Source organism: Dioscorea cayenensis, chromosome 19, assembly GCF_009730915.1.
Source record: "Dioscorea cayenensis subsp. rotundata cultivar TDr96_F1 chromosome 19, TDr96_F1_v2_PseudoChromosome.rev07_lg8_w22 25.fasta, whole genome shotgun sequence".
Classification (NCBI taxonomy): Eukaryota; Viridiplantae; Streptophyta; class Magnoliopsida; order Dioscoreales; family Dioscoreaceae; genus Dioscorea; species Dioscorea cayenensis.
Window position 1 is genome coordinate 25,290,968 of NC_052489.1, and position 22,367 is coordinate 25,313,334.

The following is a 22,367-nucleotide window of genomic DNA, read 5'->3' on the forward strand; positions in this document are numbered from 1 at the left end:
AATTTTTAATAAATTATAATTAATTAAGTACCAAATTATATACTCCACTAAGTGAAATTTAAATAGAGGATAGTTTTAAAAAATAATAATTTTTTTATAAAATTTAGATTATTAATTAATTTTATCCGATTTTTTTAATAGATGTAAAGTAGGTAAATTTGACAAATAAAAAAAAACTAAAAAAAACCAAAGGAGTACCAACTATTAAAATGTGCTGTGGATATTTATGGTATCACCTCTCAAGCACTGAGAAATAATGCACAACTTTAAACTTGTTGAGGGAGTTGGGTTTTTTTTTTCCCACACGTATTAATTGGAAGAGACAATTTATTTTCTGACAATTGTTTAAGTGAAAATGGGATTTTATTTTTTATTTTGTACATTCAATTCACTTTGTTTTGATATACTTTTATTATTATTTTTTGTTGTTACCAGATATACTGATATAATGATGGTATGGAGTTTTTTCTTTTTTAATTTTTTTAAAATAAAACAATAATTTATCTATTTTTATTAAAAAATTACTAGCAAAATTATATTATTTAGGAGAAGCCAGGGAATAAAGAGTAAAAGAATAAATCATGATTGTGTAAAAAGACAACTGTTAGCGTGGATAAGATAAATGAGAAAAAAAAACATTAAAAACTAATATTTTACATTAAATATAAAACAATTTATTTGTTACAATAATTACAGAGATTAATGCTTAACTTTTGTAAAATTTATCCCAGCAAAGGAAACTATTGGAGTAGCTAGTCACAACCTTATTACCCTTAAATAAGTTTATTCTCAATCATATATAAAGTTTTTATTTTTATTTTTTACTTTAAATTATACTTATCATCAAATGCACGAATTAGTGTACTCTGACGTTTACTAATGTGAATATTAATTCATATATCATTTTTTTTAAAAAAAAAAATAGACTATTGTTTGTAAAAGGAAAAAGGAACTAATTCCAAGTGATATTTTTCATGTGCTCTTTCTTGGAAATTCGTGAGAAAACTGTTTAGGTGGACCATTTTATAAATCTCGAGAATTTCAATTCCTATAATTTTGCAAATCATGCTTTAAGTTTCCCACTTTCTGTCCATATCATTATCCTACCATTATTGCTTCTTGATGATATTTTGAGAAATTATACTCCATTAAGATAATCTCATAATTATCCCACTATTAATAGCACTGTTACCCACCTATATCACTTACTTATTTATAGTGATTTTTTGATGGTTTATATTTACAAAATAAATGTCAGTAATTAATTTCAATATTTTTATAATATTTATCCTTATTTATTTCTTATAATGATTTTGTGACATCACCAATAATGAAATAAAGATAATATTTCTTATTTTATAATAATACACTAAGTCACTAATTTTTAAATGGCAATATATCCCATCCTTGCCGAGAGAAATATGAAAAATCCTATTTAAAGTTTTTCACATTAATGATTGATGATAACCCAAGAAATTTTTGAACTTGATGATTTCCCTTAAAAATTTTGAAATAAAAATAGAACTTAAAAATCAAGTGAATAATAAATTAATTTTAAAAAATAATATTTAGAATGTGGAATTAGGGATTTAGTTGAGAAGAACATATCTTAGAAGTAAATACAATTATTGGTCGAGTGAAAAAATATTTGCATTTTATGTGGGAGGTCGAGGATTCGACTCGCTCCTAATACACAGTAGATGCGTAAATAAGATGTGTATGATGGTTTGTTTATATTGTTCAAGGAAAAAAAATTGTTAGCTAATTTTTTTTTAAAACTTGGGATATAAAATAAATAAATAAATAAATAAATAAAATTAATCATAGGTGTTTATATTAACTATCAAATAAATAATATTTAAAATCCCAATAAACTTCATTACATGGTTTTTATTAAATAAAACCCTATATATAAAATTATTATGTTACAAATATGGTATTCTCAAATTATTATTATTATTATAATATATATATATTAACAAATCACTTCATCTCAATCAATAATAATGTCAAATTTCTTGACTTTTCCCTAGAAAGAAAACAAAAAAAATCATCATCATTCCAAGTTTCCAACAATGAAGTCGTCTCAAACGTTTTTTTTTTTGACTATATATGACTATTACTACAACCATGAAAAGTGAAAATCACACACACACACGCTGACACAAATATACTTTTGGGATAAATAAAATATAACAAATAGATCAAATATCTTTTATGCATAAAATTTCACACTAAAAGTTAAAATCATTTATATACACTTTTAAACATTTAAGATTGCAATTCACTTTTTAGGTTTTTATGAGAATTATGTGTGAGAAATATCTCTTATTCTCCCTTTGATTCAAAGTTACATGGTGGGTGATTTATCCGTAGGAGGTCAATGTCAAAGCACTATACATGGTGCACCTCTATACCTATTTGTCTTTTATTTTTTCACTTGTCAACTTTATAAAAATATTTTTTTAAAAAATCTCAGATACTCTCTATGACTTTTTTATTTGTTCACTTTAACTAATTCACATGAATTAAAAAAATTAATTAAAATTAATTAAAATTATTTTTTTAAAAAAAAATATATTAAAATATATTAAAATTATTTTTATTTAAAATATAATTTAATAAAATATGTAATTTAATATGATTTATTGAAAGTGGTAATTTAAACCATTGAATATCTTTCTAAAATGATTTGCGAATTAGATAGTACATAAAAAATTTCTATTGTTTTGCAAGGATGTATACATAAAAAGCGCTAAAGTTAAAAACAAACACTATTAGCATTATTGTTTTTTTTTTTTTTGAAAAAAGAGTGGATAAACCACTGATTTATTGAAGGAAAAGATAAAAGTATAAATAGCTAAGTCCTCTCACCAGAAGTGAGGAACAGAGTACAGGGAAGCAGAAAATAAATAAGCATTATTTTTCAGAATAATAAAAAGGCAGAAGGATTGATTCCAAAATAAAAAAAGATTCTCCTCAGCTAAAAAACAGGGAAGCAGAAAATAAATAAGCATTATTGTTTTTCAGAATAATAAAAAGGCAGAAGGATTGATTCCAAAATAAAAAAAGATTCTCCTCAAATACTACCGTGTAAGACCATCTCCCCTCATCATCGTTTCCCATAAACCAGAGGGTATTCTCGTCTTTTAATAAATACCTGAAAATAAAAAAAATATATATATATATAATAAAATCCCAGCTGCAAATTCCAACCCATTTTAGTGCCATTACTCTCCAACGCTCCAGTTCCCAGTACGTCGTCAATGGAGAAAAATTTGGGAGAGAGGCTGCTCGACGGCCATGGGAACGGCCATGAAGAGCAGAGAAGTGACGTGGAAGAGGAAGAGGAGACGAAGAGTTTTGGGAGAAGGGTTTTGGAGGAGAACAAGAAGCTTTGGAGGGTTGCCGGACCATCCATCTTCACTAGATTCTCCACCTTCGGCGTTACTGTTATCAGTCAGGCTTTCGTCGGCCATATCGGTCCTACTGAACTCGCCGGCTATGCCCTCGTATCCACCGTCCTCGTACGCTTCGCTAATGGCATCCTGGTATGGTTTTCTCTCTGATTTCTCGGTTCTAGGGCTTTTCGCCTTTTTCTTTCCTTCTTTTTTTTTTTCCTATCATTTTCCGATGCTGAAATTCTATGCCTTAGTTTCGATTATTGTGGTGCAAAATTTTTTCTTAATTACTGAACAGATTACTAATGTGTCTGAAAAAAAAATGAACTTGTATGGTTTAATGCTCAGGTTTTGACTGATTTAATTACTTATCGTTTGATTTGATTCCTTTTTTCAATTGTTGTCGATGATGTTTTGGTCCTTTGGAGCATTAAAAACCGGAAATGGATGGGTTCCACTTGATTTGATATGGGGCTTTAGTGAAAAATTTGGCGACTTAGAATGGTCCATCGCCACAAAGATGGGAGCTTCTTTCTGGTGTTTTCCCTTATCGCTGTCGTGTGTCGGTCTTGGCCACTATTATCGGGTAGTCTGCCATTAATGAGTATTGAGGACAATTAAGACTATAGTTTAAAAATACAAAAGTGAAAAGTAAAAGCTCAGCCACGCTACCAAACACCGGTAAATGATTCTAGTGGTGATGCATAGGTAATGTTTGATTGGTGTTGAATTTTTTTATTGCTAACAGAGATTTTTATAAATGTGATTACAGCATATTTATATTGATCTTCAAATTAATGTTTTTTTAATATTAATTAATGAATGACTTTATTTTACTCATTAAATTTGAAAAGTTAATTAGGTACTCATATGGTTTGAAAGTGACTCTCAAAGTTTTTGGATGCTGGTAATGGTTATTAAAGCCATGCTTGTTTAATGCCTTGTCATTAAATGAATGAACTAAAATCAATGGTTTTCAGGAAGTTGCCAACTTGGTTACGGAGCCCTGAGCATGAGAGAAAAAAACTTCTCACTTATTCTAGTTGTCATGCATGATAAACTCTATTAAGTGGTTACTATGTGATTGGAAAAGTGGACCCTATTATGTTGACTGCCACTTGCCTGAATTGCGTTCATTCTCGAACATATCTGCTTGAGTCTTATGTGATATTATTCAGAGATGAAGTTGTTTGTTGTTTATAGGATTAGTCTATCGGAGATTGTCACTGATGGAATCTCTGCGTGAGCTACCTCCAAGTCCATGAATAAATAATTCTGATCTGGCGTTGCGTCTTATGTTTCACTTCATGAAAACAAAATATTATTCAAATTTGATGATAAAAAGTGTGGAATGATGTGTCCACATATGTTCTTGCCACTGAAAGTAGTTTAGCAAAAAGTTTGACACTGGTTTAGGAGTTTTTATTTTATTTTATCTCCATACTTATACATTTTTGTTTCATTCAAATAAGTAATTCACAAGTTAAGGATTCATTTACCCAAAAAAGCATGATTTTTTTTTTTAAAGTTTGCATATTATGGTAGTAAGTTCGATGTCCAGGCATCAAGTGTGACAGATAGCAAAAGTTGAGGTTCAAGACTTCAATCACACAAGAAGTGTTGTTGGGCTGAAAATCTAAAATAATGAATTTGTCGGAGCTTTCATTCCATTTTCTAGAGGTTTCCCATGCCTTTCAGTTGATGAAAACTATCAGAGTGATACTACTTGTACCAAATAGCTTTATTAAATTGACTTCTTAAATCATTGATGGTCATTCAAATCATGTTGAAATTTGGTATATTCCAATCAAGTTTCTTGTCCTTTTTCAAACAATGTACGTTGAGATGGTTTCTTATATTGAAGGTTGAACTGTCATTCCCTCCTATAAGATCATCTAAAAATATCAGTATAAGTATTATGGCTTGGGAAGTTTGTGATGGTTGATGCTGACATTGAGATGGCCTTGGTGTTGAACATGTTTTAGTGTCTATTTGACTTTGAAGGGTGATAAGAATACTGGAGTAGAAAAGTTTGTGTTCAAATGACGGTGTAGAAAAATGGAATATGCATAATTTGGTAATTGAATTCTGTAACCAGGAATGCTGATTGGAATTGGGCCGAAATCTTGTGAGAAAAATGGCAGTGAGTGAGTGAGCAAGTGGTTCGCCAAGCAGAGCTGACAAACCTTAACCTTCCTCATTTTGTTTGGCCAGGTTGCCAAAAGATAGGATTAAGCTGTTTAAAGTGAGCCATGTGAAAAGCTTGATCCTGGAACACCATGCCAAATCTTGATTTGACCATAAATTTGGTAACATACCATTTTTCACTCCATTCATCAATGGATAAAGTGATACCTTGGCATCAGTGTCAAATGCAGTTTGGCGTAACCATTTCTATCAGCAACCATTTATCTTGTTACAATTTGCAAGAAATTAACCTTTATTATTACCTTTACCTCTACCATCTACTGACTTGTGAAATGCTTATTTTGCAGTTAGGCATGGCAAGTGCACTAGAAACTCTATGTGGTCAATCTTACGGTGCAAAACAATATCACATGCTTGGCATTTACCTACAAAGATCATGGATTATCTTGTTTGTATGTGCGGTGTTACTTCTCCCCATATTTATCTTCACAACCCCACTACTAAAGCTTCTAGGCCAAGAATCATCTATTTCGTCAATGGCGGGAATTATATCCATATGGTTCATTCCTGTCATATTCTCCTACGTTTGGGGGTTCACCCTCCAGATGTATCTCCAAGCGCAGAGCAAGAACGTAATCATAACCTACTTGGCAGTTCTTACCCTTGCCCTCCATTTTTTCTTCTCGTGGCTGTTGGCTAGGAAGCTGAGTTTGGGGCTTGATGGAATTATGATTTCCATGATCTTTGCGATGTGGCTTCCTGTAATTGGCCAGCTTGGCTTTGTGTTTTTTGGTGGCTGCCCTCAGACGTGGACGGGGTTCTCATTTGATGCTTTTAAGGATCTTTGGCCAATCATCAAGCTTTCTCTCTCATCTGGTCTAATGCTTTGGTATCAATACTTTCTTTGGCCTGACACAACTTATATTTACCTTATAGCCAATAGATTAAAAGGGTATTATATCAATCTAATTGGAATTTTATCTTCCAGTTTGGAGTTATGGTACAACACTATCTTGGTCCTTTTAACAGGATATATGGAGAACGCAGAGGTTGCTATTGATGCTCTGTCCATCTGGTATTACTATTTCACAAAATAAAAAAATAAAAAAAGGATTTTGTATTTTCTAGCTGTTGTCTTGTTACATTGCTCTTAGCTTGTGTTTTTAACTCTTGCTCTTTTATGAAACTACAGCCTCAACATCAATGGGTGGGAAATGATGATATCAATTGGTTTCTTGGCAGCATCAGGGTATGATCCAAATTTTATATGAACCACATTCAACATAGCTAGGAACTAATCAAACTTTCAGGGGGAGAAATTTTGGTGGATGATTTTAAGCGGCAAGAAAATTTAGAATGTTTAACTGAAGTTGAGTTAAATGAGATTTTTAATTGAGTTTCATGAGAAAGCATATGTCATTAATACGCAATTCTCACAACCATATAAAAGTTGACCTGCAAAAGTTTGTTTTTCTCATTAGAATTGGTTGGTGAGCACTTGACATTTCTGTTTTCTCTCCTTAAGGAGAAATTTTCTTTATCGTTGTGCTTACTGCTTCTCCATTAAAATCTCTGTTGCAGTGTGAGGGTGGCTAATGAGCTAGGTGCAGGAAGTGCAAAACGTGCCAAGTTTGCGATTGTTAATGTTGTGGCAACATCTTTCTTCATTGGATTCTCTCTCTTTATAGCATTTCTATTTTTCCGGGGGAGTCTTGCCTATGTTTTCACAGACAGCTTAGAGGTGGCTTCTGCTGTTGGAAACTTATCTCCTCTATTGGCAGTCTCCATTTTGTTGAATAGTGTTCAACCCGTTCTTTCAGGTAGATTTTTATTTCTTATAGTAAAATAATGTAATCCTAGATATACTGTTGTCAAACGGACTAGGGATTCACCAGGGGATATATTCCCTGGCACCAACCCCAAACTTACAAACTCATACTCGACCCTATCCCCAAACCTTGATTTAGGATAATTTTTTGTCTATCCTTATCCACGGGGATTACCCTGGTTCTGGGATTCCCTTTTTTTGAATTTATTTTTCTTACAAACTTTATTTTTTTTCCTTTGTACAAAATACTAATTTCATAATTAATTAATATAATGGAATTATCCTTCATTGATCTATACTATTTTACTGAATATAACTGTATCAAATATATTATTTTTTAATAATATATATTTTTATTTAGTATAAATAAGCTTTTGATTTTTAAAAATAGATAAATATAAAATTTTTTAAATCCATGGGATTTACTCTCTAATCCCAATTTTTTTAATTTCACACTCTCTAATTCAAGTTTTATTTTTATCAATAAATTTCTCTATTGCCAGTAATTTTCAAAAGTAATTGACATTCAGTCCCCTACGTAGTACAGGGCAAATGATTAGGGTTTGTGTTATTTTTTGGAAATATGTTCATGTCCTTCACGCATTGCCTACCCATATTTGTCAAAAGAAATAAATCTCTCTAGGGTTTTGTTTAGTTCTTTTTTCTCTAGTAATATTTATTAATTTTTTTAGTAATTTAATATCTAAATAAACGTATGTTTTTTTAATTTTATTTAGATATTTATAACATAAGATAATAGAATATATATATATATATAATATTTAAATTATATATTTTTGGTGGCGGGGGTACATTCCCCGCCTTGGTCCCCACCTAGTTCTCTTGAATTTATCCCGGGTTGGGCCGAAAAATCAGGTATGGCTATGGGTAAATTGATAACCCTATTTAAATATCCGCTTATCATAAATAATAATTTAATTTGTTTTCCCTGTGTAGAATAAACTTAAATTTACAAAAGTAAATATATATATGTTTCTGTTATTCTGAAAGAACTTTACGCATCTTGCATCTCAGTCTCCAATCTTGATATCCAGTACATAATTAGCGAGAGCTCTTCTAATGTCGCCTTTAGTTGAAACTTGAAACTGCGTTTCTATATTGCAAATATTAGCTTTGTAACGACTAGAGAATGTGCCATTTATTATTCTTGAGAAAATAGACTTGCTATAAGAAATTTGACATTATTCATGTCAGACCACAGTTGTATCTTACTATCTTGTAAAATTATTTCATAGCTTTGAAGACAGGATTGGTATTCCTCTTATGTTAGTGGGTAATTCTTGTTTCTATGTGGATGGAGTGACAAAAATCTTCAATTAAAAAAAAAAAAAACAACACGTGAAGATATTTTATCATAGATGGATGCTTATGTTAACTTGATTAATTTCATAACTATTATGCATATGCATTTTAACACACATCAGGATGTTAAACCAGGAATAAGAAGACTCACAAGCAAAATGACTATAATACTGATTAAAACTGTGTTATCAAAGGGTCGCATTGTTCCTCATGTTAGATAAGGATTACTCTTGTTATATATTATGTGGAGAAGATCACAACACTTGTTATTAAAATCAATATATTAATTTTCTATGATGTGCTTTTGTTACAAAAGTTAAAATGTTTTTCAGCTCTCTTTATTGTCATGCTTGTACCTACTGCTTTCCTAGAATAGATACTAAGGTTACATGTTCGTTATTATTCACTATTGTTTTTAAATTCTTTAAAGTGATTTCTTGCCTGATTGTTTTCTTGCCAATGTTTCTCTGATCTACCATAGTATGAATTTAATTTACATCAATTATTAACTGCTGCCTTGAGCTTTCTTAGCCTCCTAGCTTGCACCAATGTTTCTTTCAAAAGCAAAACTTCAATTCTTTGCCTTTTGAAAGGTTAGCATTATCAAAAAATCTTTTCGGCTAGAATCAAGCAGATTTTGTTTAATCTATAAACTTACAAAACAAAAAAAGGAATGGAATTTTAGAGCTTGTTCACCTTACTGCTTACTCTTTGCACATTTATAGGCGTTGCTGTCGGTGCGGGCTTGCAGGGTGTGGTTGCTTATGTCAACATAACTTGCTACTATTTGATCGGAATTCCCCTTGGATGTTTGCTTGGTTATATATTGGGTTTCCATATTAAGGTAACTTTTATAAGCATCAAAACATATTTGCTACTGCTTATAATGTGAAGCAGAAATAAACTTCGCTCATGCTCGTCATCATCATCATCATCATTCTGTTGATTTAGCTATGAATTTTGAATTGATTTCCGGCATTCTATCATTATCATCATCATAATCATAATCATAATCATAATCATAATCATCCTTGCTAGAAAAAAGATGGCCCTTTGCTACACTTTTCTCAATCAACATTTTCTTCATTTGACTGTCAGGGGATTTGGTTGGGAATGTTAATTGGCACATTTGTTCAAACTCTGGTGCTTCTTTTCATCACATGCAGAACTGACTGGGACAAACAGGTTAGCAGATTTTTTATTTATTTATTTTTTTTAAACAACTGTTCATGTATTTAGACATCTCTCTGTTTTATTTATTTATTTATTTTAAAATTTAGCAGTCTAATGTCCTTGAAATGTATAGTAATCTCTATTGTATGACTGATGTGTTATTGGTTGTGAATTATTTCCAGGTAGTTTTGACCAAGGAGCGTGTCAGCAAGTGGTACATGGAAGAAAGAAGAAAGGCTTCTAGCAGAAATGCACAGCGTAATGAACTGGCTTAAGTTGCTTTGTTGTCTTGGAAGCAGGGAAAGCTAAGGGCTTGTTTGTCAGCCATGTTTTTCTATTTTTTCAATTAAATGTCTCATGTCTTAGAAAAACACAGCGAATTATTAGTTATTTTATCAACAACTGGTAATATCTTAATCCAAAGCCCTGCCACATAATGTAATCATATTGCCACCTTCTATAAACACCGGCTTTTTTTTGTACTAGGGCGAAGACTAGGGATCGAATTCTCATTGTATGCAGTGTGAAATGTGTGGTATACTAAAAAAACCTGCATATGTTTTTTATTAGATGTGATTCATGTTATTTAAATTTAAAATTAATGTATATATATATAATACCTATATCTTTTATTAAAAAAAAAACTTTATCATCGGGACCTAATCAACAGAACTTGGTCCTATGCCATATTTCAATTTTTAATATAATTAATTAATACTAGAATAATTCGCTTGCTCTATATAGGAGGTTTTGCATTTATAATAGTTTTGTAATGTGTATTTGTGTAGAATAAATATTAATGATGCAAAGAAATACAAAAATAGTGTTTAATTTATGTTCATATGAGTACCGAAAGCACACAATTAGGAGACGGAATAGCTAAGTAATTATAAAGTTCTTAGGTACAACTAAATTATAAACTGTTCTTTCATTGTTTTGTTGAAGTATTATTTATTGCCTTCGATTTTTTTTTCTTCATTTTTATATTTAATGGAAAACCAAATAAATGTTGTTAAATCTTTTTTAAACAAATACTTTAAAAACATTAAACAAATTGAATGCCCTTAAAAAAATTAAGAAATTAATGTCATTAATTTTTTTTATTAATAATACCACATTTTTTTTATGTTATATATTTTATGTAATACCAAATAAATGTTCATATATCTTTTGTAAATAAATGCTTTAACATCTTTTGAAACACTATCACTTTTGATTAAAAAGACTTATTAAAATACTTAATGATAAACTAATTTAATGACCTAAATTAATGCCATTAATTTTTTCTATTAACAATAACTTAAATTATTACATGCAACTTTTTTTCAAATAATATCTCTTGATTTAAATTAGTTATATGCATTTAGTTATAATTTTAATGTTCCTCATATGTATAACTAAATTATAAAATGCTTTCTCTTTAATTTTTTTGGAAATATTATCTATTGGTCAAATATTTTTTTCCCATTTTCCACATTAAATAAAAGTTGTTAATTTTTTTCTAAACCAATACTTAAAAAAATTTAGAAAAGATTTCCATATCATTGGAAGGTCTTATTAATTTTTTAAAATAAAATTAATTTAATGATCTTAAGAAAATTAATGCCATTGAATCTTTTCTATTAAGAGTACCACATTTTTATTATTTTCCATATCTTTTTATAATACAAATAAATGTTTAATCTTCTCTAACAAATGCTTTAAAAAAAATTTAAAAAAAATTTCCACTTTGAAAAGACTATAAATTTTTATTAGAAGGTCTTGTTAAATATTTAATATAAATTCAATTTAATGCATTAAATCTTTATTATTAATAATACCACATTTAATATAAACTAATATATAAAAAGGAATGTTTTTTTTTCAAAACTGTTGGAGAGCATATTATGATATTGCTTTAAATACTCCATATGTATAGATTTTGTTGTATGTTTGCGTATACAATATTTATTTATTTATATATTTTTATTATTAAAACGCTTTTTATAAATTTTATGAAAAAAAATAGATATTCATCTTCTGTTTCTTTTTTTTTTCTATTTTTAAAGATAACCTAACAGATGAAGATGAATTATAATTTGGTTTTTATGATAAATCATATATATATATATATAAATAAAATTGGTTTTTTCTAAAGTAGATAAACCACGTGCACTAAAAAAAAAAAGAAAGAAGAGTACAGCCAAAAGTCCACTAAAATGGAATAAAGGAAGTACAATAAAATAAAATAAAACAAAACAAACAGACAGCAAAAGTAAGAACCACATAAAAGGAGGATCACTGTCAGACACTGAATTGGGATCCAAGCTAAAGAGCTAAACTGTCTATTTCTCGCCAAAAGCTGACTGACTATAAAAGAAGTCCAAGCTAACAAAGTTAATTACAATTGTTGCACAATTGTTGCAGATGATAAGAAAAAAATAAAATTAATGTAAAATTGAATTTATTTTTTAAAATTTTAAACAAATAAAAAAATATAAAAAAACAATTTTTATATAACATAATTTGTTTTACATTTAGATAGAATTTTAAAAGCATGAAGAAAAAAAGATCTTAATCAACTTTAAATCTTAGTCATTAAAATTATATATGAGGCATATCAAATAATTAAATATATATATATATATATTTAAAATTAATAATAATGAGATATATTGGACTGGAGCCGTTCTGGCGGTAAAATAAATATCCACCACTGGGATCAAGTCCAATTGAAGCCAACGTTGAGTTGGGTCAGATGGACCGAACAACTCGGTCAGAAACGCGTGGGTTTCACGCAGGATCTTTTCGTCCTTTTGTCTCTGCCCTATAAAATATAAATACAAACCCAACCCCTCTTCCAAGCATATCTCCAGCCGCGCATCCGCATTGAGAGCCGAGGTCTTCGAGATTCTCTCCTCCGTCTTGCGCTTCTTCTCCAAATCCCTAGTAATCCTTTTATCCCCTTCGATTCCCATCTCGATCTTCATCTCTTGTTTCTTAAATCGTTCTCTTTAGATTTTTGGTTGATTTTTTATTCAGATCGGAGTTTTTGAAATCGGATCTGAGATGTTATTGCTCGATCTGATCTTTGATTTGTGGTTGCAGAGGAAGAGATGGGGCTCACGTTCACGAAGCTCTTCAGCCGACTGTTTGCTAAGAAGGAGATGAGGATTCTGATGGTGGGGCTTGATGCTGCGGGTAAGACAACGATCCTGTATAAACTCAAGCTCGGAGAGATCGTCACTACCATCCCCACAATCGGTGAGTTCTTTTACGCTTTATTGGCTTCACAATCCCTTATGGTTTTTTTTTTTAGTTAAACGGTGTTTTATTTTTGATGGGATCTTCCGGATCTGTAATGTTTATATCCTGGCAATGTGATGAAGATTAGTATCAATGTGTTTTCAGTGCAATTATTGCTTACAGTTCGTAGTTTGTGATCAAGGTGGATCCTTTGTATGTTTAGATGATCTTGAGGTTCTGGTACTGATCAGTTTTATGGATCAGGCCTTGGGATTTGTCTTGTGTTGTTATTGATTGTGTTAGACCTATGGTGCTAGAGTTGGTTAATTTTAGAGAAGTTAGCAAAAGTAGTGGTAGTGTGCTTGACATATCAAATCATGCATCCTGTAGGTGATGATATATTCAGGGCCGACTCTATGCCCTGATCTATTGAGGTCTCACAATTTATGATTTAAAAAAAAACATTGAAGTTTATATTTTTTTTAACAAAACCATATTATGAAGAATCTTGAGAGTTCTTTTTTAAAATATAAAACTTATTTTCTTTAATTTATTTATAATAATTTTAAATTACATAAAATTATCTTATCATCAAGACAAGGCCTCATAATTTTTTGGGGTCACCACAATTTATGATGTTTTAAAAATTTGTATTTATTATTTTTATTTTATTTACGTAATTATATTGATAAAAATCTTCATTATTTTTTTTATAAAATATAGAAGATATCTTGTTTAATTGATTTGTGATAATATAAAATTACATTAATTTTATCTAATCATTAGGGTTATGGCCCAAAATTTCTTATTATGTAATTTATTATTTAATAAAAATAATTAAGAATATATAATTTTACTTAAGGCCCTATTTTCACTAAGACCGGCTTGGGATATATGTAAACCTCATGGTTTGGTTTAATGTAATGGTTAAAAGGTTTAAGAATTGAGGTTTTTGTGTTGCAATCTAGGTACGCATATTACAATGCTTTTTATGGTAGGCAAGTTGACTTCATTTTGGTGACCTTTCTAGAAATCCTTTGAAGCCTGACAACTGGATGCATTTGGTTAGAATGCTCATAATGGTTCTTGTCCTCGTAGATAAAGACTGACAAATCCCTTTCATTACAAGGATACACCGCCTCTGAAGTTTTGAAGTTCTTTTCAGTATAAGGATACATCCTATGGTGTTTGTTATCTATTTGTTATGATGCACTATTGGAACACAAACTGTATTTTCAATGTTTGTACAAATGATATGGGTGGGTTATATTTTATGTATTTTGAACTTAATATCATTTGTTGGTAAATTTGTAGTGTATTTTTGGAAATCAAATAAGTTACAGTGTGAATGTGGAAATTGAACAATTAATCAGGTAGAAGTTTACCCTTTTTTTAGTTCATTAAGTACATATGGAGATATGTATATGCTTTAGATAAATTAGATTTGTATGATATGTAGTAGATGCCTCAATCTTCAGAATATTAACTGATCAAATCTCATGGATTGATTGTGTGGGCCTTTAATGCCCCTGATAGTAATTGTTGAAACAGTATGCAAATATACTTGGCAATTCCAATATTTTGCTGTACTGAAGTGATAAAATCTTTCACATAACCATTCTGAGAAAATTACAGGCTGATCTTTTTCCACTGCATTTGCTTTCAATGCTGGTATTTTATTGTGTGTTCTTTCTATGCTACTACCATTTTCTGTCTATTACCCCTTTTCTCCACTTTATTCCATGTTTCAAGTATAGTCATAACTTAAATGAGATTTTAACCTAATTCACTAACATAATCATAAAGTTTATAAATTTCTTAAATGTTGTTCCATTTTGAACTAATGTTAAGCAATACTATTTCTACAGGATTTAATGTGGAGACAGTCGAGTACAAGAATATAAGCTTCACTGTTTGGGATGTTGGTGGTCAGGATAGGGTATTCCATTGTCTCTTTACATTTCTTTATTAACTTAAGCGGACAACTGCTCCATACCTTACAAGCTGAAATCAATTGCTTATGTCTGTGGAAGGCAAAATTTTTCTGATATTGTTGTTGTGTAATTTAGAAATAACTGTGATAAAACAAATGATGATGATGATGATCTTGCTCCCCATGGTATTAAATTTTTACTATCTAATCTTGATTATTGTCATGTGTATATTGTGGGGAACAGATTAGACCTCTATGGAGGCACTATTTCCAGAACACACAAGGCCTTATTTTTGTTATAGACAGCAATGACAGAGATCGTGTGATAGAGGCAAGAGATGAGCTCCACAGGATGCTGAATGAGGTAAATCTTTTCAAAGAATTATTTCTAGTCCCTGACATGAGGCTTGATTGTTTAATTGTCTTGTCTGCAATCTTAGCGAAAATTGGCATGCATTTGTTTGGGACCTTGGATGTGTGTGTCTGCTTGTAGGTGCAGAAGTAAATGCATAAGGGCAAGGCACAACTGTATGATTAGTACAACATTTAGTGTGTGCGTGCATTCTTTAAATGCATAGGGAAAAAGCATCAAGTTTGTAGCCTTCCAAATTCCAAGACTTAAACTAAATACTAACTAGTGAAACCACGTTCAAATTACTTCGACTTTTTTCATGAGTATTGATGGTTTTCTTAATTTGCACCTTTTCTATGACTCCTGAATAAAGTCAAGTGATGCTTCTCTCCTTTCTTGGTTATATGGAGATAATATAGCTTGCTGAAGTTTTGTTTGAATTGGTTGCAGGATGAATTGAGGGATGCTGTGCTGCTTGTATTTGCAAACAAGCAGGATCTGCCTAATGCTATGAATGCTGCTGAAATTACAGATAAGCTTGGTCTCCATTCTCTCCGCCAGCGCCACTGGTATGTTTTATTTTATTTTATTTTTTTAATTTTCTTCAACAATTTGCGGCTGAAGTTGCCCAAATAGTTTGACACATTGAGGTTTGCATTTTTTCACTGCATTTATGACCTACGAAAGCTGAACGAGTTACATGTTCAGAATAACTAGATTTTTTATGTATGCCCTTTGTGATTTATGTTACAAATCTGTGCTCCATTTTCTAGTGTATTTCAAGGTACACTTAATGCTAATTAATTCTTTCATGATATTTTAGTAAGTGCACTTCTAAGTTGTCCAAACTTCTGTGGCTTCGTCCAAGTTATTATGAAAAAACTATTTCTGAAAGTGTTTTCAGCTGCTCTCTCTACATATTTTCTTGCTTTTTAGTTTGCTGGTTAGTTTTTCAATTTTACCGTGCAAAAGAAATAAATAGCGAACTAATGCATAGTTTTGTTTCAATGGTCCGCTTTTAAGGTACATACAAAGCACCTGTGCAACAAGTGGTGAGGGATTGTACGAAGGGTTGGATTGGCTCTCTAGCAACATAGCTAGCAAGGTACGTGCATCATTTTTTTTTTTTTTTGTTGGCAAACTAGAGCCTTTCAACAACTTGATATTGAACTTAAAGATATAAGGATTAAGACTGCCTTTTACAAGCCTGATTGTTTATTATAGTCACGAGAGTCATATGCTATTTGTTAAGATAGAGAAGGCTACTTTTTCTTAAAAAAAAAATTATTTTTATTTTTAATACCAGCATGTGCGTTTCTGCTCCACATACCTTGAATTTATGTATGGTTTTCTTGTTTTCAGGCTTAAAATTTCAAGGTGCTTTGGTGAATCTGGAAAACCGTATAGGATGGAGGTTATAGATACTTTTATAAGATCAAATGTGCTTGTGATTGTGCAAGTCTTTTATGTTTGGTTGGGTTATTTGAAATTTTAGGGATTGACTTGATTTGTTATCTCATGCCTGTTTTTTTGTTGAAAAAAACCGAATTCATTTTCGCATTTCATTATTCTGTTGAAAACTGATCAATTTAAAATAGTCCATTAAAGAAGAATAGTTAGGAAGAATTCAGTTGGAGAAAATTTTCCTATTATGCCATGTGTAGATCTGGATCTCTGAATATAACTATGATAATCATTCATTCTTTTATCAAATGATTATTATTTGTTATCCCAATACCAAATGTGTCCTGTACGTAATCCCCAACTTAAAAAGTGCGTACCGTACATGAGAGCAAGTTTGTTTTAAGTATTTGATTTGGTTTTTGAAAGAAAAACTTTAATGATTAACTAAATTTTGATTAGATTAATACTTCTGTTTCATGTTGCATTTGGAAAAAGACTATTTTTAAATTATTTGTCATTTTTAAAAGTTTTATGAGTACTAATTATTATTATTTTTCTAATTATCTTTATTTCTGTTTAACAAGGTATATACATTAATAAAAATAAATAATTCTAACAAGGAGTAAATAGGGTAAAAATATCTTATCATAAAATATTTTTTAAATTTTAAGAGTTTTGATAACAATCTTCATATATATATATATATATATATATATATACACACACGTAGTTTATTCGTGACAATTAATTAAAATTAAAATTAAAAATTTGAATTATATTTGATGGATATTTTGTTAGTATTAATGAATAAATATTTTTATTTAAAATTTTAAGCTTTAAATAATAAAAATTATTTACTGAGCTAGCCACGATGTTTCGTTGGACGTGGTGAGAAATATCAGGTTATTCATGGTGCCCATTGAGGGAGTTATCCTTGTGTTTACTGCATTCAGATCGTGACTACTACTAAACCCATAATTATTTACATACACCCACATTTGAGTTTTTACATTATTTTATGAATTCACTGGTCAACAATCAAGATGGCAATATTTGTGAAGGTATTTTTTAAAAAAAAAAAAGAAAAAAGAAATATCTTCTTTATGGTGTCTCATTTGGTGTGTGTACCACTGTACGTAACAAAGGATGTTGATGCAAAACGTTCACTTCACAAGTTCTTAGCTAACTGAGAAAATCAGTATTAACCAACCACTCAGGACTCAAAGAGGGCTTTTGGCGGGTATTTCTTCATGGCCTTTCGAGATATGGGGAACAGATGTGATTGGTCCTATCGAGCCTCCATCATCATCATCAGGGCATCGATTCATATTGGCTGCAACAGACTATTTCTCCAGATGGGCAGAGGCTATTCCTTTAAGAGAAGTAAAGACTGAAAACATCATAAAATTCTTCAGAGAAAATATCCTATACAGATTTGGAACTCCAAGAAGAATTATCTCAGATAATGGCCCCGCTTTCAAAAGCTTTAAAATTGGGAGATTTGCACAACATCACAAAATAGACTGGAGGTATACCTCCATCTATAATGCGAGAGCAAATGGGTTGGCAGAAGCATTTAACAAAACTCTCTCAAAATTGCTAAAGAAGGCTGTGTCTAAAAATAAAAAGGATTGGCATGAAAGACTTCCTGGGATGCTATGGGCCTATCGTACCACATATAGGACCCCAACACAGTGCACACCATACTCTTTATTATTTGGAACTGAAGCAGTCCTACCCCTGAAAATTCAAATACCCTCATTAAGGATGGCGTTGCAGAATGAAATATCAAATGAAGATAATGTTCGACTTCGCCTAGACGAGTTAGACTCTCTTGATGAAAAAAGGATAGAAGTACAGCAAAATCTTGAAGTTTACAAAGCAAAAATGTCTCAAGCATATAATAAGCTGGCCAGATTCCGTACATTTACAAAGGGAGAAATGGTTCTTGTCCTCAGAAGACCTATCATCACCAACAAGCGGGCTGGGGGCAAATTTAAAGCAAATTGGGAAGGTCCATATGTCGTGGAGATTGTCTACGAAGGAGGCGCATACCAACTCATTGATGACAAAGGAGAAAGACCCATGCCACCTATTAATGGTCGTTTTCTAAAGAAATACTATGTATAATTTAGAATGCTTGTCTATGACGGAACGTCTGGTCCCTTAACACCAAAAAGGAGACCCGGTCATGTACGATTATGCGTACTTCCTGAGGCAAACATTAACTTTTATGTACTTTTGTCTATAATGAAATGACATGTTTCATTTTCATGAATCAAAAACATGTTCGGCCATGACATATAAAGTTCCTACTTCTCTCACTCAATCTCACCAAAATTTCTTCATGAGAGAAGTATGAAGGGGGCATTTGTTTATACAAAAAAATATATAATATAATAATAAAATATAATAATAAATAAATTAAATGTATTTCCTAATTTACACAAAATATTCAAAATATTCAAATCTCAAGAGCAGCCGAGAGCACAGATCTCAAGGCTGTCTAACATAGACAAATCTCAGGACCAGTCGAGAGCACCGATCTCAAGACGGTCTAAAACACTCAAATCTCAGGATCAGCCGAGAGCACCGATCTCGAAGCGATCCAAAATATTCAAATACACAAATCTTAGGACCAGTCGAGAGCACCGATCTCAAGACGGTCTAAAATACTCAAATCTCAGAATCAGCCGAGAGCACCGATCTCGAGGCGATCCAAAATATCCAAAATATTCAAATACACAAATCTTAGGACCAGTCGAGAGCACCGATCTCAAGACGGTCTAAAATACTCAAATCTCAAGATCAGCCGAGAGCACCGATCTCGAGGCGATCCAAAATATTTAAATACACAAATCTGAGGACCAGTCGAGAGCACCGATCTCAAAACGGTCTAAAATACTCAAATCTCAAGATCAACCGAGAGCACCGATCTCGAGGCTGTCCAAAATATCCAAAATACACAAAATCTCAAGACCAGCCAAAGCACTGATCTCGAGGCGGTCTAAAATACCAACCGAGAACACGTGGTGATTCAAAATATTCAAATCTCAAGATCATCTGAAACATGGATTTTGAGACGATCTCAATCCCAAAGACCAGCCATAAATACAAATCTGAAGCAAATATATATATAAAAATAATAATAATAATAATAATAATAATAATAATAATAAATATAATAAAAAAAAATTAAAAAAATTTTTTTTTTAACATTAGAAAAATAATAAAATAAAATAATAATAATAATAAATAAATAAATAAATAATACAATTAGATAAAAAAATATATATAATAAAAAAAAATCAATCAAATAAAAAATAATATAAATATATATATATATATAAATAAAATAAAATAATTAAATCAGATAATGATTATAATATATATATATATAACAAAATAATAAATAAATAAATAATGATAACAATATAATAAATAAATAAATAATGGCGCATAATCATATATGATAAAGATAATAATATATATATATATATATTAATTATTATAATTAAATTATCGGATAAACAAAAAATAAATAAATAAATAAATATTAAATTAATACTAATAGATATCAGATAATATATATATATATATATATATATATATATATATATATATATATATAATAAAAATCAAAAGCAAATCAAACTCAAATCAAAAATCAAATAAATATAATAAAAAATTTATAGATATGTATAATATAAAAAGATATACATGTATATATATAATAATAATATAAGAATAAAATAATAAAATAATAATAAAACAATAAAATTAAATAAATTAAATTAAATATATATATCATAAAATATAATAATATATATAATATAAAAAAAATTATTAATTAAAAAAAAAAAATTAAAAATAGTGGATGTATGGATGCTTCTCGTGGGACGCCACGATCAATGGAACCAACCCACGAACATTGTAACCATCTCCACGATCAACATAACCGTGGAGACGTGAAAGGCTTTAAAAAGGGGAAAAAATAGAGGGAGAGGACAGAACCAGAGAAGAGGAAACGACGAGAAGACTGAAGAAAAAGAAAGCGAAAGAAGAACAGAAGAACAAGAAGGAAGGACGAAGTAAGACGAACGAAGGAAAAGCGAAAGAAGAACAGAGGAGAATTTGAAGAAGACAAGAGGAGTAGAAGAAGGTTTGGCTCTCCTCGTAAACTTATAAATATCTATATATATATATATAAAAAGTAATAAATAAAAAGCTGCTCGCCGACGTTGCTACCGCCGTTGCCTCTCAACGTAGTTCTCGCTCCTGCTTGTCAACGATACTACCATCGTTGTTGTTATTGTTGCCGTGTTTGCCATTATTGTTCCTCGCCACTTGTTTGTTGTTCGTGATGAGGTATCCACGAAGACCGAGAAGCTTGAGAAACTGGAAGAGGCTGTGAAGATGGAGGAGTTAAAGGATGAAGAGACTGGAAAGATAAAGGAATCAAAGCATAAAGAAGTGGGGAAGGGGATACGAGTGAAAGAAGGAGGGAGGAGAGGAAGCTGAACCCAAAGAAAGTAGAACGGACGGACCAAAGATGGGGAACCCCGGAGGAAGCCAAACCTAGAGAAGGACCGGCCTAAGAAGAACAAAAGACGACGAGGATGGAGCCAAAGAAGAAGAAAACGGGGAACCAGTAAAGGGATGACTAAAGAAAAAAAAAAGAGGAAGACTCTCGGTTTTGATCGCTACCAATGTATACATATATAAATACATAATAAGAAAAGAAGGAGAAGAGGTCGATGCTGTCCCACCGAACCCGAGAGGAAGGAGATCGGAAGAAAGAAGAAGAAGATAAAGGAGGGAAGAGGCCGAGCCCAAAAAGGAGAACGGACAAAGGAACGGCATAGAACAGAAGAAGAAGAAAAGCAAAAGAAAGAAAAAAAAATTTAGGAAAAGAAGGAACTGGCCGGAGGAGCGAGCAAAAAGAAAAAAATTCTCCGGAGAAGAAAAAAAGGAGGAGGACTTTGACCTTGCCGTCGACGATCATCGACCCAATGGAGTCCAGTGAATATGATGCCGCACCCTCCAGATTGCATCCTGGACTTTTTTCCGTCATTGTGGATCCTGACGAAGATGATAAGATGATAGCGAAGGAGAAGGAAAAGGAGAAGAAAAAAGAGATCAAGAGAAGGATGGATCTGGAGGTAATCGGCCGCCATGTTATGCTCTTTGACGATGACACGACCTTCGCCTTCATGAACTCCCGTGAAGCTCTCATTCCCTGGATCCATGATTCATCCCCCTTCATCAATCGCTACGATGTTCGCCACCTCCTTGATCAAATCCTTTCCAGGAAGCTCCATGCTCACTCAATCCCTGGAGATTGTTGAGCAAGAGAAAGCGCAGACCATATTCAAGCAAATGTTGGCCGGCATCAAATTTTATGGCGTCCAGGTAAAAGAACTACAGACTGGCTATACCAAAATAGATCAAGGAAATCGTATCTGAGAAATGCAAGGAGCTGGTGGAGCTAAAAAAACTTTTCGTCACCCTTCTCAAGTCCTCCAAGGGGCAACTAGTTAGATCTGCACCTCAAGAAATACAAGCTGAAGCTAAATATAT

At 31.4% G+C, this 22,367-nt stretch overlaps 2 protein-coding genes across 2 annotated transcripts; both read left to right on the forward strand.

Annotated features, from left to right (window-relative positions):
* Nucleotides 1–3,203: 3,203 nt before the first annotated feature.
* Nucleotides 3,204–10,442, forward strand: LOC120249668 (protein DETOXIFICATION 20-like). Its single transcript, XM_039258257.1, has 8 exons — nt 3,204–3,551; nt 5,897–6,438; nt 6,538–6,624; nt 6,742–6,798; nt 7,131–7,369; nt 9,426–9,544; nt 9,799–9,885; nt 10,056–10,442. Exons 1-8 carry the CDS (start codon nt 3,267–3,269, stop codon nt 10,146–10,148), a joined length of 1,509 nt encoding a protein of 502 aa, XP_039114191.1. The 5' UTR covers nt 3,204–3,266; the 3' UTR covers nt 10,149–10,442.
* A 2,263-nt stretch (nt 10,443–12,705) lies between these two features.
* LOC120249685 (ADP-ribosylation factor 1-like) lies at nt 12,706–17,035 on the forward strand. The gene is made up of 7 exons (XM_039258280.1): nt 12,706–12,801; nt 12,961–13,116; nt 14,967–15,037; nt 15,276–15,395; nt 15,834–15,952; nt 16,407–16,488; nt 16,746–17,035. The coding sequence occupies exons 2-7, from the start codon at nt 12,969–12,971 to the stop codon at nt 16,749–16,751; spliced, it is 546 nt and encodes a 181-aa protein (XP_039114214.1). The 5' UTR covers nt 12,706–12,801; nt 12,961–12,968; the 3' UTR covers nt 16,752–17,035.
* The last annotated feature ends 5,332 nt before the right edge of the window (nt 17,036–22,367 follow it).

Excerpts from the sequence above, each read along its gene's own strand:
- LOC120249668 (XM_039258257.1), top strand. The coding sequence starts at position 3,267 with ATGGAGAAAAATTTGGGAGAGAGGCTGCTCGACGGCCATGGGAACGGC. Across the intron at positions 6,799-7,130 it reads GGTTTCTTGGCAGCATCAGG|TGTGAGGGTGGCTAATGAGC; the intron begins GTATGATCCAAA and ends TCTCTGTTGCAG. Across the intron at positions 7,370-9,425 it reads TGTTCAACCCGTTCTTTCAG|GCGTTGCTGTCGGTGCGGGC; the intron begins GTAGATTTTTAT and ends GCACATTTATAG.
- LOC120249685 (XM_039258280.1), top strand. The coding sequence starts at position 12,969 with ATGGGGCTCACGTTCACGAAGCTCTTCAGCCGACTGTTTGCTAAGAAG. Across the intron at positions 15,038-15,275 it reads ATGTTGGTGGTCAGGATAGG|ATTAGACCTCTATGGAGGCA; the intron begins GTATTCCATTGT and ends TGTGGGGAACAG. Across the intron at positions 15,396-15,833 it reads TCCACAGGATGCTGAATGAG|GATGAATTGAGGGATGCTGT; the intron begins GTAAATCTTTTC and ends AATTGGTTGCAG.